This window comes from Lepidothrix coronata, unplaced genomic scaffold (genome assembly GCF_001604755.1).
Source record: "Lepidothrix coronata isolate B3197 unplaced genomic scaffold, Lepidothrix_coronata-1.0 Scaffold277, whole genome shotgun sequence".
Taxonomy (NCBI): Eukaryota; Metazoa; Chordata; class Aves; order Passeriformes; family Pipridae; genus Lepidothrix; species Lepidothrix coronata.
The window spans coordinates 386722-401634 of record NW_016690457.1 but is presented as its reverse complement, the minus strand read 5'-3'; the positions used below and the strand labels follow the sequence as shown (position 1 = coordinate 401634).

The 14913-nt window shown below is 40.4% G+C and overlaps 1 protein-coding gene across 4 annotated transcripts in view; it reads left to right on the top strand.

Moving 5' to 3' along the window:
- ARHGEF18 (Rho/Rac guanine nucleotide exchange factor 18) overlaps window positions 1–14913 on the top strand; it is a 49594-nt gene that overhangs the window by 22846 nt on the left and 11835 nt on the right. For 2 of the 4 annotated variants that reach the window (XM_017836378.1, XM_017836375.1), the window contains 13 exons: window positions 1009–1076; window positions 2585–2648; window positions 5666–5810; window positions 6610–6722; window positions 6879–7016; window positions 7471–7721; window positions 8461–8586; window positions 9731–9848; window positions 10656–10904; window positions 11724–11800; window positions 13564–13742; window positions 14149–14240; window positions 14556–14744. In XM_017836378.1, coding sequence (XP_017691867.1) covers window positions 1009–1076; window positions 2585–2648; window positions 5666–5810; window positions 6610–6722; window positions 6879–7016; window positions 7471–7721; window positions 8461–8586; window positions 9731–9848; window positions 10656–10904; window positions 11724–11800; window positions 13564–13742; window positions 14149–14240; window positions 14556–14744 — 1809 coding nt within the window. The remainder of the gene's footprint in view (window positions 1–1008; window positions 1077–2584; window positions 2649–5665; window positions 5811–6609; window positions 6723–6878; window positions 7017–7470; window positions 7722–8460; window positions 8587–9730; window positions 9849–10655; window positions 10905–11723; window positions 11801–13563; window positions 13743–14148; window positions 14241–14555; window positions 14745–14913) is intronic. The other 2 variants (XM_017836377.1, XM_017836374.1) reach the window with 2 other exon arrangements.

Genomic DNA, 14913 nt, shown 5'->3' with positions numbered 1-14913 from the left:
CATGTAAGTGTTTTGGGCCTGTTTTCAGACTCTTTGTGAAATTATGGAAAACACAAGTGAGCATTTCTCTAGGCCAGCCAGAAGCCTTAAAGCAGATCCCCAGTCCTGGCGCCAGGCAGGGGGGATGGTTCTGAAGAGACCTTTAATAGTTTTTCCTCTGTGCTTTAAATATAAACAGGCTTTTCTCTGGCAGATATGGTGTTCATCTTCCCAGTTTTGTTCAATTTCTCTTTTAACAGGCATGCCTGAAATATATGGGAAGACACAAATCCTAATGTCCTTTACTGAGTTGCTGTGTCCTGCTTTGATTTTTATGAGGGATCTTGATTATTAGATGGGCTGAAAGACTGTGGAAAATATTTGACATGACCAATTGCCATTCTGTTTTGTCAAGCAGTAGTTATCACAAGGAAAAAAAGGGATCGGATTTTACTGTACTATTAATGGGTTTATGGCTTTTGGGTGAGAGGGCTGCTTTGGTTCCTGAATCTGGGAGTGGTTCCTTTGTGAAGCTGGAAGAGGGGTAATGCTGTGGTGCTGGCAGTGCTCTCATGATTCTGGGGTGCGTTTTGATCTTTAATTTACTGGAGCTCAGCTCCCAGCAATACTCCATGCAGAAAGGCAGCTATTCCTATGGAGCCAAAGAAATTGCTGCCCTCTTGAATGGTGTCAATTTTGACTGGAGAGACAGGGGAAAATAGCCTTTGCAAAGATGAGGAAGGCTGTGCTCTGAGTGCTGGTCCAGCAGAAGACTCCTCCTGCATTCCAGAGTGGCTCTGTACACCTCCATGTGCGACTTGCACTATCAGTGATCCTGAGTCTTACTGAAAAAACTCGAGTGTTTGGTGTAAAATCAAGACCACAACAAACACAACAAGGATGCTTGCCAAAATACCTGAGCTTACTCTGCATCTCTTTCAAAAGTGAGATCCATTACATGTCACTTTTCCTTTCCCTCAGTGGGAATGACGAGCATAATTAAGACTTTTTTTGGTGTGTGTGTTTCAGATTGTGCAGTGAATGTCCATAAGAACTGCAGGAGTTTACTGGCTGAATGCAGCAGCATCAGACCCAAGGTGGGCTTTAACATTTGTTCTTCTTTTATAATGACAAGGCTTGACATAGTAAGTTTAATTTATGTGAGTGGTTTAGTTTACATCAATACAGAATCTTGCCCTACATCTTCAAGACATCGAGTAGTTATTAATTTGTCATTATAGTAATTAATGATAATGTACGTAGGGAAAATAAAGTGAAACATTTTATTGCTGTACTGCAAATTACTTACCTTGTGCCTCAGAACTGTGACTAACCCTTATAAGAATGCTCAAACCCATCACTTTTTTGGGGAACATAATTAAATTATATGGTACCTTTGAGTTTTGTGCCACTGTGTTTTAATAGGTTGTGCTGTCTCAGAGCTGAGGAGTGGAGGGCAATTTGGGCATAACAATTGCATGTTGTTTCTAAGCTGGGCAATGCAGAATAAGTGTTTTCATTTGTGAACTGTGATGAACTTTGCCTTGCAAAGCTGTTCATTTTTAATCTGTGTCACCGTGGTGCCTGTGATTGCATGTAAGGTCACAGGTTGGTTTCAGATAGATGTCTGTCTGCCAGCCAGGGTCTTTTATTCTGATATTGGTTTTGAAAAGCATTTCCTTCCCCTTATAACTAATAATACTTGAGGGAGTTTTAGTTTGTTTTAACCTGCAAGTGTTGATGATTTCAGAGACTGATAGCAGATTAGGGAGTACTGTGAGGGGGAAAAGAGAGAGCAGAGCAGCTCAGACCTGAGCAATTAGAGGTAAGAGGAAGTGCTTTCAGCAATTGGTGATATAGAATGTAACTCGTTTGGGGGCAGAAATGTTCTTGTGGGGTTTTTGATATATAATTTTAAACATCTCAGGGCATTGTGCATTTTCCTTTTAAACCAAAAGATTCACTTGCTCTGGTGCTTTCATTTTGACTCTTCACCATCACCCAAAGTTTCATGTCTGAATGAGCCCTGACAAACCAACCTTGAAGAGAGCAGCGAGGGAGGAGTGGCACAAAATGGGGGGGAGGAAGGAAGTCAGAAATGAGAACCCCAAAGAGGAGCTCTCCGAAAGCCATTTGTTACAGACTGTGTTACTTATTTAATTGTATCTCAATGGTTTTTAATATGCAAGAAGGTTGCAAGAATTACCAAAGATGCAGTTTGAAATTTTTATAGGAACTGGCTGGGTTAGTTTAGTCAGTATTGCTGGAAATTAAACAACAACAAAGAGTAGATGAAGACTGTCAACATAAAAGGTCTGCTTTCATTCAATACATTAATTATCATAGCTTTAATTCAGCTGTAGCTTCATTTTTAGTTGTATTTCAGCCTGATTTATTCTTCATGGGATTTTTACTCAAAGTGTTAATGTCTATATGCCACTCTTCTGACACATGAAAAAACTCGAAGCTGTTGCTGTGTTAAATCTTTTGTATTTTCAGTGTACAGCTTCACTTACAGTCAGTGCTATAGGATAGGAAAAATCTGATTCATTTTGAACTGAAAGTTTGGTCTCTATGTGTAAGAATATTGTCTTTTTTCCTATAGCAGAAAGATTTGCAGCACAGACCTTCTGGATCTCCACAAAGTTCGCCCCAGTGCATTTCCCCAGGTTTGTACTAAAGAGTGATTTCTGTGCTCAAGGCTTATCTGTTCGATTGTATTTTTTTCTTTAATATGTTTTAAAGGCTATACACAGTGTGTTATTGAAGTATAGAGAAGGTCTCTTTTAATAAGATGGCTTCATTTTTTTTTCTATTGGGAATGGCTTAGAGGCTCCTGGCAATCTCCTGTGTGTTTTTATCTCTTTATCTTTTTATTTTTCTTTATACCTTCTTGCTGTGTAACCTCAAAATATCATGGTGAAAAGGGATCAATAAGCTCGTTTTTCATTGATTGTCTATTCTCTGGCCTCTGAAAAGACTAGAACTGTGAACTTTGTTTTACATCAGATTTTCATAATTGTCTATTTAAAACTTGCCTGCAGCTAGTGGTTGCTAGAAATCTCTAAGACAAGCTAGCACTAATGGTCTGAACATAAGTCTTTGTTGAAACAAAGTAGGAAAAAAGGATCTGAGAGGAAAAAAAAACCCAAGAAGAAAGAACAGCTCTCTTGCAACATAGGCTCTGAAATATCTTTTTGCTCCTGGAAAAGACCATCATGGTCGCAAGTGTATTAAATGGCATTTTAATTTGTAGACGTTACAAGGTCTGCATTAAGAGAACAGACTTTTTTCCTCTAAGGTGTTTGAGTGGAACTAGAGCAGAGTTATTTGATTGACAGCTGTCAGAACACAGCTGACATGGGTTTCTGGGCAATGCTCTGGGTATTTCAGGTTTTTTCAGGTACATTTACATTAGAAGGTGCTTCTTCATGACACAATTCTTACCAAGAAGTAACACGGGGAACAATTGTTATAAGGAGATAAGTGGCTGTTTGCATTACCAAGAATGGGTTTGTGCATTTAGGAGAAAGTGAAGAGGCTAAAATAGGAAAAAGGACTAATGAAATGGGAGAAGTTGGCTGTGGGGCTGGTTGTGAGCAGCTCTGTGATACCACAGCCTGGTCTGAGTGAGGGTAACAGTGATCGATGAGGGCTCTCAGCAGTGAGCAGACAGTGCTAATTGAACTCAGAAAATGGCTTTTTCTCGGTGCAGACTGCCAGGCAGCCAGTGCTCATTTTCCGTAGTCAAAAGCAGAAGCTGGAAATTAAAGGAACAGCTAATAGCCTGGGCATTGTATGTTCTTACCCACAGCATAACCCTGCACGCTGCAGTGCCCAGCAAAAAAACCCCAAAGATGTTGGATCAATGTAAAAGAGAAATTAATTTTAAGAAAGATATAAACTGTGTGTCTCCTATCCCTCTCCCCATGTTTTGCCTCTGGAGATTTTTAGGTTTGGCCTATCATTGTGAAACCAAACTTGATGTTCCTGGCTTGTGGAGCACAGAAGGAGAACTCGATGGCCATGATTTCAGTACTTCCCCAAATGGAAATAGGAGGGTGTTGGTTATTAAGCCTTTGTTTAAGAAATCTGCCTTGACAAATCATGCTAATATCTAATTAGTCTCCTCTTGGGGCTTGGAGCTCATCGCTTGGAGCTCATCACTTGGAGCTGATGGAAAGGACTCAGTTTACCCAGTTTATTGTAGACTGAGAATGTGCTGTGTGTTTAGCCAGGAGCTTTCAAAGCCAAGCTTTTGGGAAGGGTATTTCCAACTGGAAAAGATGTGGTGATACAATTTCTGTTAAATGTCATTGATGAAACCTCCCCTGCAGCCCTAAAACAATTCATGTGTTGATGAAGATGAAATGAGAGACAAGCAGACGTAGAGCACGGGATATGAAAAAATGTGGGAAAACCTGTTTCATGAGAAGAACCACAAATACCTTGGTTTAACTGTGCTTCACTGAGCAAGGCAGATGTGGAGGAAGAGATAATTATCAGTGAAGGTACACTGAGGAGTGCAGACTAAGAAGGGGGAACTTTTGGGGATGGGTGGACGCCAGTGTTTACTAGAAAAGATGTAAATTGGTGACGCATAAACCTTGTCTGGGAACTGGAGACCCCCTTGAAGTCCTGCAGCAGCAGCCTCCTGGTCCTGGAGCGCCTCCCTGACACTGAACTGTGACAGGAGCTTGGTCTGTGCCTGCAGCGGCAGAGCCCTGGGTTCAAGGATCCAAGAGATCTCTCCCACTCCCACGTCCTTAAAAGCACTTTGAAAAAAGGCCAGCTGCAGACCTTGTCAGGGACCAGTTCTAAAGATCATCTGCCTGAATCTTTGTCTTTGATTTCACTGAAGTTCCTTTTTTAAAAGGATGTATTTTGTCTTCTGGTCCTTATCATTCATTACATACATTAGTACTAAATAATTGTATCCATTTTTTATAAGTCTATTACAGGCTTCCACGTATTGTGTAATAGTGATTAAAGTTTAAAATATCTTTCCAGTTCACAGACTGCCTAGATTTTAAAGCATTAAAAAGTTGCATTATTAAAATCAAATTTAGCTCTGGTATCTATTATGTGCAGTGTGTGTGCATGCAGATATAAATTGCTGCGAGCAATAAGCATTGCAAAGAACTTGTGGTTTTTCTGTGATCTCTGATTTTTCTTGTTTGCCATGAAATGTTCTATGCCCTTTTACGGTGGGGTGTGAATAATTGTGTGTAGGTTCTGGTGTTTTACTAAAGGAGAAGATACTTTGCAATTTCCACACTAAATGGGCACAGTAGGGACCAATTTCCTGCACTTCAGACCTGCTGATTTAGCCAATACAGTAAGTTAAGTGGCAGCTTTACATTTCTAGAAGGATCACAGGTAGTATAAAAACAGAGCATCTCTGGGGCCACTTTACTGTGCCAAGTCTGAGGGCAGCCAGTGGTGAGCATGGGGAATACAAATTCAAAAAGCAGCGGCAGGAGCAATGCGATTCCAGCTCATCCCGAACTGTCTTTTTGTGGTTCCTTTTCAAGAAAATGGAATGAGAATGTTTTTTTGGACAATGAGCTCTTGACATCCAAGATCCTGTCAGTGCTGCGGCCGCACTCGGAGCGAGGGTTGAGGGCAGGCGAGCTGCAGTGCCCGCCTCACTTTCTGAGCACCAATTCCATTTTTGCCTCTTTAGCCACTTCCCTGAAAGAACAACCCCGAAGTCTCCTCCTGGGAGCGGATGGCACCCCAGCACTGTCCCGGAACCTCGGCATGACTATTGCCCAGAGAGGGAACTCTCAGGCTTCACTGAACGCTGCTGGAGCTGTTAGTAAATTTGGGTGAGTAAACTACTTCTTTTCTAACTCTCTGGCTTCAGCTGCTGCCCCCCTTCCCCAGTGTGAAAAGAAAAGCAGTGACAGAACATTGGTTTTCAAGCTCAGAAGGGTTTTATTGAACTTTTAATGCTGAAAGTTATTTCCCTGAACAATATGCTTTTTTTTTTTTTGTTTAAATCACCTTGTCTTTAGTTCCTCTGTCCTGTGTGACAAAAGATATCCTATAAATAAGGCAGTATTTGAGTATCTGTCTAAATGATCTATTTCGTGGATGTATTTGTCGGGAATTGTTGTGAAATTCAGGAATCTCCTCTGAGTTCAGCTATTCTAGGTTGTTCTACTGGGGACTGGTATAGGAGACAGCAGTGTTTTAAACTGCAGAATACCTTGATGAAAATAGTAGACTAACTCAAAGCTATCAACTGTTTTTAGTAGCTGTTTACTTTTACTGTGTCCCAGTAACGCTTCTTTCACAGTGATAGTGCCCCTTGTACTCTGAACTGTGGCTTGTCTCCAGGTGATGTCCTTTTAAACTGTCGAATCAGAAGTTACAAACTCTGCTGATGCTGCTCTAATTAAACTGTAATATTTCAGTGGTGGAGTTTCTAAATTGATTTAACTGTCTAAAGAGTGCAATGATGCCTTTTATTTGTTCACTGTAAGATAATTGCACTATAGTTTAGGAAAGATGCTTGTTAAAGTAGTTGGATTGTTTTTGTTTTGGTTTTTTTTTGTGTCAAGTAACTTAAAAAATGTAAATGTTCTGTATTGGTCTTTTGGTCTAATTTCTTTGGCCATTTAGACTGATTGCAGGAGACATGGATGAAGGGGATTCAGGCTTTATAAAATTTAAGCAGACTTCAGATGACATTGTCTCGCTTGCACCTTCAACAGCAGACTCCATTTTTCTGGAAGGTATGGAATTTCTGTGCTTTTCAGGATTGTTATGCAACTTCTTACACAGTCCTAAAGCAGCACTGAGATGTTTTTATTCTTGTTGTTGTTAATGATGGTAATGAAGGATATGATGAGAAACAATAATAATTGAAATTAAATGTGCTTTTGGTCTAGATGCATATTCTGTGTCCCTCCGGAGTGAAATAGAAACAGATGCTCATGAGTTTGAGGCAGAGTCTTGGAGTGTGGCAGTGGAACAAGCTTATGCAAATAGACACAAAAATGTTAAAAAAAGGCAAGATGTCATTTATGGTAAGAGTTATTTGTTATTCTTAAAACTTTTTCTATTTCATAGTGCCACTGTTTTGAAACAAAGCAGAAATCGTTCTTATGGGCTCCAATTTTGACTTGTGCCTGAAAACTAAAACCACGTGAAGATTTTCAGGTCTGTTACCTGTCTTAGTGTGCAGAATTTCTTCTGTGAATGCTTTTAAGCAACCCACAGGTTTCAGTGTGCCTCTGTAGGCAGCAAAGCCCTGCTGTACAATTAGGGAGCAGCTCAACAGCCACTGGGAGATGTCGTTAAATAAGTGGGGACAGTCACTGCTGGATTGGGACATTAACAAGGCAAATTTAAGAGCTTCACATGAGTGTTGCAAAGACTGTGGTGAAGAAGATGATGGTGGGTTTCAGAGCTCTTATATCTCAGCAGTCACTGCACGGCATATGACTTTTTGATTTTATTTTTGTATTTCCCCTTGCCCAGAACTAATGCAGACTGAAATGCACCATGTTAGAACACTGAAAATCATGCTGAAGGTGTACTCCAAAGCCATGAGAGAGGAGCTGCAGTTCCCAAATGTACTGATCAACAAGCTCTTCCCCTGTGTGGATGAGCTGCTGGAGATGCACGGGCAATTCCTACTCCAGTTAAAGGAGCGACGGAAGGAATCCTTGGAAGAAGGCAGTGACCGGAATTATATAATCCAGAACATTGGAGACCTCTTGATAAAACAGGTGTGAATTAAATTCTACCAGTGATGTTGACACTATGAAACTCCTAAAAAGCTAACTGTAAGGGTAAAGTGATGTTATGTAAAGATTGATTTCATCCTGGGTTTAAGATTATCTTCCTAGTGCAATGTGGGAGCATAACTCCCAGGAATATATCATCACAAATAACATTAAATGTTCATTGAATGTTCTTTGGGCGTGTGCTTATACGGGTTGTGGGATATGTGACTGCAGATTTTTTGTTTCTCTTTTTCATCTGTTCCAGAAGGAAAGTAACATATTCCTGGTGTCCATCCCAAACATGGCTCTCCTGCACTTAATGCCAAACTTCTTCGTTCTAACCTTTAGAAAATGCAGTCAAGATCCATTGAACTCATGAGAGCTTTAGCGCCATTCTTACATGGAGTGGATGCAAAAATTTCTATCATTATATCATGATCCCTTTTTTGCCTTTCAGCTTTTACAGTCCTCAGACTTCTTAAGTGCAGAGGCCCAGAAATCCTTTAAAAAATTCTCATAATTACAATCATTTCAATTTTGATTACCTTCTGGTATTCCAAGCTCTCACATGTCGAACTGCATAAATCTTATTTCTGGTACAGAAGAAATTGAAATATTGGAGAAATGTCTCAGAAATCAGTCACCATAAAGCATGTTAAAAAACCACTACAACCTGGAGTTTGTAGTGGAGATAAGTTTAGTCTGAGTGACTCATGTCTTTGATTTTTATATTTCCGATTAGTTTTCAGGTGAAAATGGGGAGAGAATGAAAGAAAAATACGGTGTGTTCTGTTGTGGACACAATGAAGCTGTTAGTCACTATAAAGACCTGCTCCAAAGCAATAAGAAATTCCAAAACTTAATAAAGGTAAACAACAACCAGAGGTTTCCCGTTCTGACTATGCAAAATATACTTCACTGCTTTAGGCTTTGTTTTGTACTTGAAGATCTCTTAAATATGAATGAGCAGGGTGGGAGGCATATTCTCATTGTCTGAGGGGTTGTTGGCTTCTTGTATTTTTAGATTGTTTTCATGGCTCTGTCTCTGGCTGCCCTGCTGTGTGGCCATCATGGTAAATTGGCTTGATAATAAATTAAATCCATGAGAAATGCTGTTGACGAGCTAGTATAGAAAAAGCAGGGACCCTTAGTCAGGTTTTGCTCACGACATCATGCTTATAAACCCAGAAGATTGGCTCCTCGGTTGTTTGTATATCTGCTGCACACTGTAATGTGCAAGTAGTAGGAAGGACTGAAGAGACATGGTCAAAGTGGAAGCTGTAACCTGAATCTTATGGCTCTGCAGAGGCGTAAATATTCTCATTTTCCAGTCACCAGTAAGTGATACTGTGTGAACTTTCCAACATAGCTCTACACTTATAGCTCATCTTAACTAGATGTCTTTAAAGTGAGAGCTCTTTACTTTCAATGAACTAAATAAGTGACCAGAATTTTAAAATATGTAACCTCAGTCCCTTTAAAGATAGATGTTGGTACTGTGTTCTCCTGCCAGATGTGTGCTGTGTCTGCAGCCACACTAACTTATGCTTTACAGTCCTCCCTACCTAAACAGGAATGTGTTTCTCTAGGTCAGCCTGCTGGGGAACATACAGTGGTAAAATAGAGACTTAATTTCTTTGTTATTGGCCTAATCTGGCTGTTAGGTGGTTGTGTCTGGTTTTAAAAAAATACTTATTCTGTGTATATAAGGACTGATCCTTTAAAAAGAGACAATCAGTTAGTAATAGGCAGTCACACAGTTCAGATTTGGAACTTTCCCTGATTGACTCCACATTTAGTTAACAGTAGTTGAAAAAAATACCTAAAATATTTTCCAGCAATAAAAGCCATTTTTTGAGTGTTGTCAGGAATTTTGCCTTAGTAAAAGAGTACGGCTAATTTTGTGATGCTATGCCTAATGTACAGAAATGATTTGAAACAGAAAACATGTGAATAGAGAGGAAGTTAGAAGAGCAGCATGTACAATGGGTGTGATGTGTCTTGTTTTCTAGAAAATTGGGAACTGTCCCATCGTGAGGAGACTCGGTGTCCAGGAGTGCATCCTCCTGGTGACCCAGCGCATCACCAAGTACCCGGTGCTGGTGGAACGGATCATTCAGAACACAGAAGGTAGAGTGTTTTCTAGAAGCCTCACAGTTGTCTGTTGATACCTTTTCTGCCATGTTTTGCATGTTCTTTCCTCACACAAGCAGGGACAGGCTGGTAACTGCTTTCTCACTTCTTTGTTGGCTGAAGATGCTGTTTTAGATGTGGATCCAGAGCAGTCTCACCTCATCAGAGGGTCAAGAGAATTATAGAATCCCAGAATGGTTTGGGTTGGAAGGGACCTTAAAGATCATCGTGTTCCACCCCACTGCCATGGGCAGGGACACCTCCTGCTATCCCAGGTTGCTCCAAGCCCTGTCCAACATGGCCTTGGACACTTCCAGGGATGGGGCAGTCACAGCTTCTCTGAGCAACCTGTCCCAGGGCCTCCCCCCCCTCACAGGGAAGAATTTCTTCCTAATACCTAATCTAACTCTGCCCTCTTTCAGCTTAAGACCATTCCCCCTTGTCCTGTCACTCCAGGCCCTTGTAAATAGTCTCCAGCTCTCTTGTGGGCTCCCTTCAGGTCCTCAAAGGCTGCAATTAGGTCACCCCAAAGCCTTTTCTTCTCCAGGCTGAACTGTCCCAATTCTTTCAGCCCCTTCTCATCGGAGGAGGACAGCATTCAAAGTCTGCAGCCACAAACCCATAGTAGTCAAGCGTGTTGGTTTATTAGAGATTATTTTATTTTAATTTATTCTTAAACTTAAGCTCTTAGGAAATACGGTTAGATGTTCAGTATGGAACCTTCATGTTAAAAAAATGTTTAGATGACTCTTATCTTGCATTCCAAAGTTGGAAATGTGGCTGACTGCTGCTCTTTTCCCTTAGCTGGAACTAGAGATTATGAAGAGCTGACCCAGGCCCTTAGTTTAATTAAGGACACCATCACTCATGTAGATGCCATGGTAAATGAGTGTGAGAAGGGGCAGCGACTTAAGGAGATTATGCACAAAATGGAGGTGAAGTCATCTGGGAAATGCAAGAATGGGCTTTTTTTCCGGAAGGATGACATGGGACAGAGGAGGCTCCTCCTGGATGGGATGCTGTACTGGAAAGCTGCATCAGGGAGACTCAAAGGTAAAGGACCAGGAGGGGGAAAATGCAACTGGGAAACAAGATTTATGTTGGGTGTTTTTTTGGTTTTGTTTGGGTTTTTTTCAGTAACTGTTTATTACTGATCGATTGGGTATAAAATAAGATGACAATAACCTGCTTGTTTAATAGGATATTGGAGGAAATAGCACTTGTTCTATTCTTGGCTTGTCCAATGGTGCATGATAAGTTCCTTATGCTGTTTGCTTATTATCTGACTGATCTGCTTCCCAATTCAAGAGGAAGGTCTTCAGGTGGATGACAAAGCTTTGAGTCATTCTGACTTAGTCTCCTGTGGAAAGGCATTATCTGCTTCACACTTTGCAAAACCTGTGTCGTGTGAGCCCCATGACACCTTCATTCTGCATAATACCTGTTTTGCCAGAAAATCAAAACAGTGGGCCACCAGGGAATATCTGAACAACTTTGTTGCTCAAGTGTTCAAGGAGAAGCTTCAGTGGCACAGAAAATTCAGCCAAGAGTAGGTGGTGCTGTGAACAGCTGCAGTTCCAGAAGAATCTGCTGTTGAGGGAGACACGTTCCCTCTGGAGTGCTGGAGTCCATGGGTAGGATGCCTGTGTAGGTGTTTTCAAGCTTTAAATCAGCTCTATTTGTGCTGTGCTGGTTCTGAATAGTGTGAACAGCCCAGGTGAAAGGCAGTAGCAGACCCAATACCGCAAATGTTGATGTGCTGTTCCCTGACCCACAGGAAATATAAGTTAAGTGATTTTTTGAGTCTGGACCAGTCTTTCTACTTTAAAATGTGACTTCTTTTGATTTTTCTTGTCTCTGTTGTTACTGTAGATATTCTGGCAGTTCTGCTAACTGATGTACTGTTGCTCTTACAAGAAAAGGACCAAAAATACACATTTGCATCAGTGGTAGGTATTGTTCTCCTTATTTAATAGATCCACTTAAAGTATTTATGGCAGTGACAGTAACTACAGAAAAAAACACAATTAGAGATGGTAGATATTTGTTAGAGGTTCAGAAAGAAAATTAGGTTAATAAATCAGCCAGCTATTAAGAATCACTTTTTCTGAGGCAGTTCTGGTCCTTCTTGAATCCCTCCCACTGTCTCCCAGTTCAAACCAGTGTTCCCTTGCATCAGCCCATTGTATCCACATCTCCAGTGGTTTTCTCCAGTGATTTCCACACTCAGACCTCTGCTTCTCCTCTTCTTGTGTTGTGACTTCCCCTTTCACTAAATTTTTTAGGCTGAGGTTTTGTACAAGTCATAGACATTACACACACCAGAACTGTGCTTTGAAAGTCACTTGTAAATAAGTCCTGCCTCTGTTTAATGTGCAGGGAAAGAATCTGTCATTTCCATTAGGGATGTGGTGACCGTGGTCACAGTGCCCTGAGATTTACTGGGGCCAGAGAACTTTCCTGAAACACAGGAAATGCAGATATTACTGCAGCACTCTAGAACATTCAGTGGATTCACTTGCTTTCCCAGGGCATTTCCACAGGTATCATCAGAGCAGTTAATTGTGTACATTTTGTTCTGATCTAGTTCAGTTATGGCTGTAATAGAACCAGTAATGTAATTGTTTTCTTGAATGTATTTTTTTTAAGACATTACCATTAAAGCTGAATTCTAATGGCAAAAGCTATTTTAATGACCTCAAAAAAAGCAACTGCTTTTCAAATTACCCTTCTCCTAATGCACAGAACAGGGTGCTATGTGGTGGATTTTTTTCCCCTCTGGAAACATGCTCTACAGTTAGAGACTGACCAATTTTTTGCATATTTTTATGTATACAGTTCAATTGAAATTTAATATTACTTCTCCATTAATAAATCAAGCAAGTGAGAGGAGCAAATGGATCTGCTTAGTGATTCTGTTTTTCCAGTGACATCTGCTCATGGCTGGAATTGCAGTGCAGCTGCTCAGGGAAGCTGGAAAAACCTAGTGTTCCTGATGTTACTTCACAGTTCAGTTCCTTACTGTTCTAGATTATTCTGTGAAGGTTCAGCAGTTACAAAGAGCTGCTTTATCCTGGAAGGAACTTTCTAGGCTACATGTGTTGGACCTGTGCTGTATGAAGCCTAGATAGGTTTTTAGTAACTTAATATCCCTCTGTAGATGTGTTTTCCCTGCAAAGACTGACAGCTAATCCTGTTGATCCCCGTGTTACAATACGCTATCTGTCAGCTTGTTTCATTATTCTCAGGGCGTGACACTCTGTAACACCTCTGTGTTAGGGTTTTATTTCTTTTGTGACTAACTTGCCTACTTCGAACCTCTAACACTTCCTCTTGGTCTCTTCTTTCTCTTCAGGTGTCATTTAGGTTTTTGCTTTCTTTTTCAAATTTTGCATCTGCCTCTTTTTGAGCAAATTTTTTTGAGCCTGTTCTTGACTTCTGGGACCCAATGGGAATCCTCAGGTGTTTAAATTGACACACAGTTTAATGTTCAATCAGGTGTTGACATGCACATTCTTCATTCCACATTTTCATCAATGGTTGATGGTAAAAAAATAACAATGTCAAAAGTGTCGTGTGAAAAGGGTGGAGTTATATTGTGATATTGCAGCTCCTGGTGGGTTTGTATAAGTGGGAAGAGGGGGGAGCTAGGAAGCAGAAATCCTAAAGAACATAAATAATGTAGTACAATAAATGATATTTTACTTTGCAGGACTCTAAACCACCAGTTATCTCATTACAAAAGCTGATTGTGAGAGAGGTGGCTAATGAGGAAAAGGCAATGTTTTTAATTAGTGCTTCCTTAAAAGGACCAGAAATGTATGAAATTCACACCAGCTCCAAAGAGGAGAGGAATTCCTGGATGGCACACATCCGCAGGGCTGTGGAAAGGTAAGTCAGGAGGGAAAGCAGGAGGGCTTAATTTCTTGCTCATCTGTCTTCTTTTTGCAGCACTCAGATGTAAATTCATCTTAAAAATCCATTTGACTCTCCCTCAACTTTCTCTTTAAGACTTTAGTGTGCAATTCTGTTTGTGTTCATTAAGAAGCTACTGATAAAGATGCAATAAAAACCAGTCAAAGACTTTATTCTGCTTTTATCTTTAAAAAAAAAAAAAGAGACAAGAAATTTGGTTCACAGATGTCAAATGCAAGAGGGCTTTGGATAAAGGAGGAAGAATGACACTCAGGATAAACCAGATCCAAGGCAAAAGGTTGAATCTCAGGTTGAATCCTGAGATGGTTTTAAATTATCTAATGCGCAAATCAAGCATAGATCTGTCTTTCCCTTTGTACAGCTGTCCTGATGAAGAAGGAGGAACATTTAATGAACCTGAAGCAGAGAGGAAGATGGCTGAAGCAAGAGCTGCAAAGTTAAAAGATTTTCAAGGTAATGACTTAGTTATATATTCCATGAGCTGCTTTTCAGCATCGTCTGTGATTTATGACTGTCTAATTCTTTATCACATGATGTGATCAAGTTTCTCCTTCATAAGTCTTTCACAATGGTGTAAGATTATATAGAAATAGTAGCTAAAGAGTCTAATAAGCTTTACTTCTTCCGTAGGTTTTCCCCTTAACTGTTAATTATATCTCTGCATTTAATTAATTATATCTCTGATTATAAAATGAGTGATAATCTTCCAAACTGAACACTCTACTCTTACAGGGAGTGTACTCTGACTGGATTTGTTTCTTCCTTTAGAGCGTTTGAACATGAAAGACGACCTGATTCTGCAAAGTCTGACTGAGAAGCAACAGATCTATGCAGAAATGTCTGAAATGAATGGCTTTGAAGACCATTCCCAAGGATCCCGAGCTCGGCTGCTTTTTCGGGGAGATATCTCAGAAAACCTGCAAGGAGAGACGATTTTGAAGTCTGCAGTGACTGAAGGTAGATGGAATGTGAGGCTGTGGAGGCATTCACTCAGGTGCAGGGATGGGAACCAGCAGCAGGTCCTGAAAACCGTCCTGTAATAACATAATACTTTTATGTAACATAGTTCAGACTTCCTTGTTCTCACAACTAATCTGCAAGAAAGGTGAAGTGCACTTATGAATTT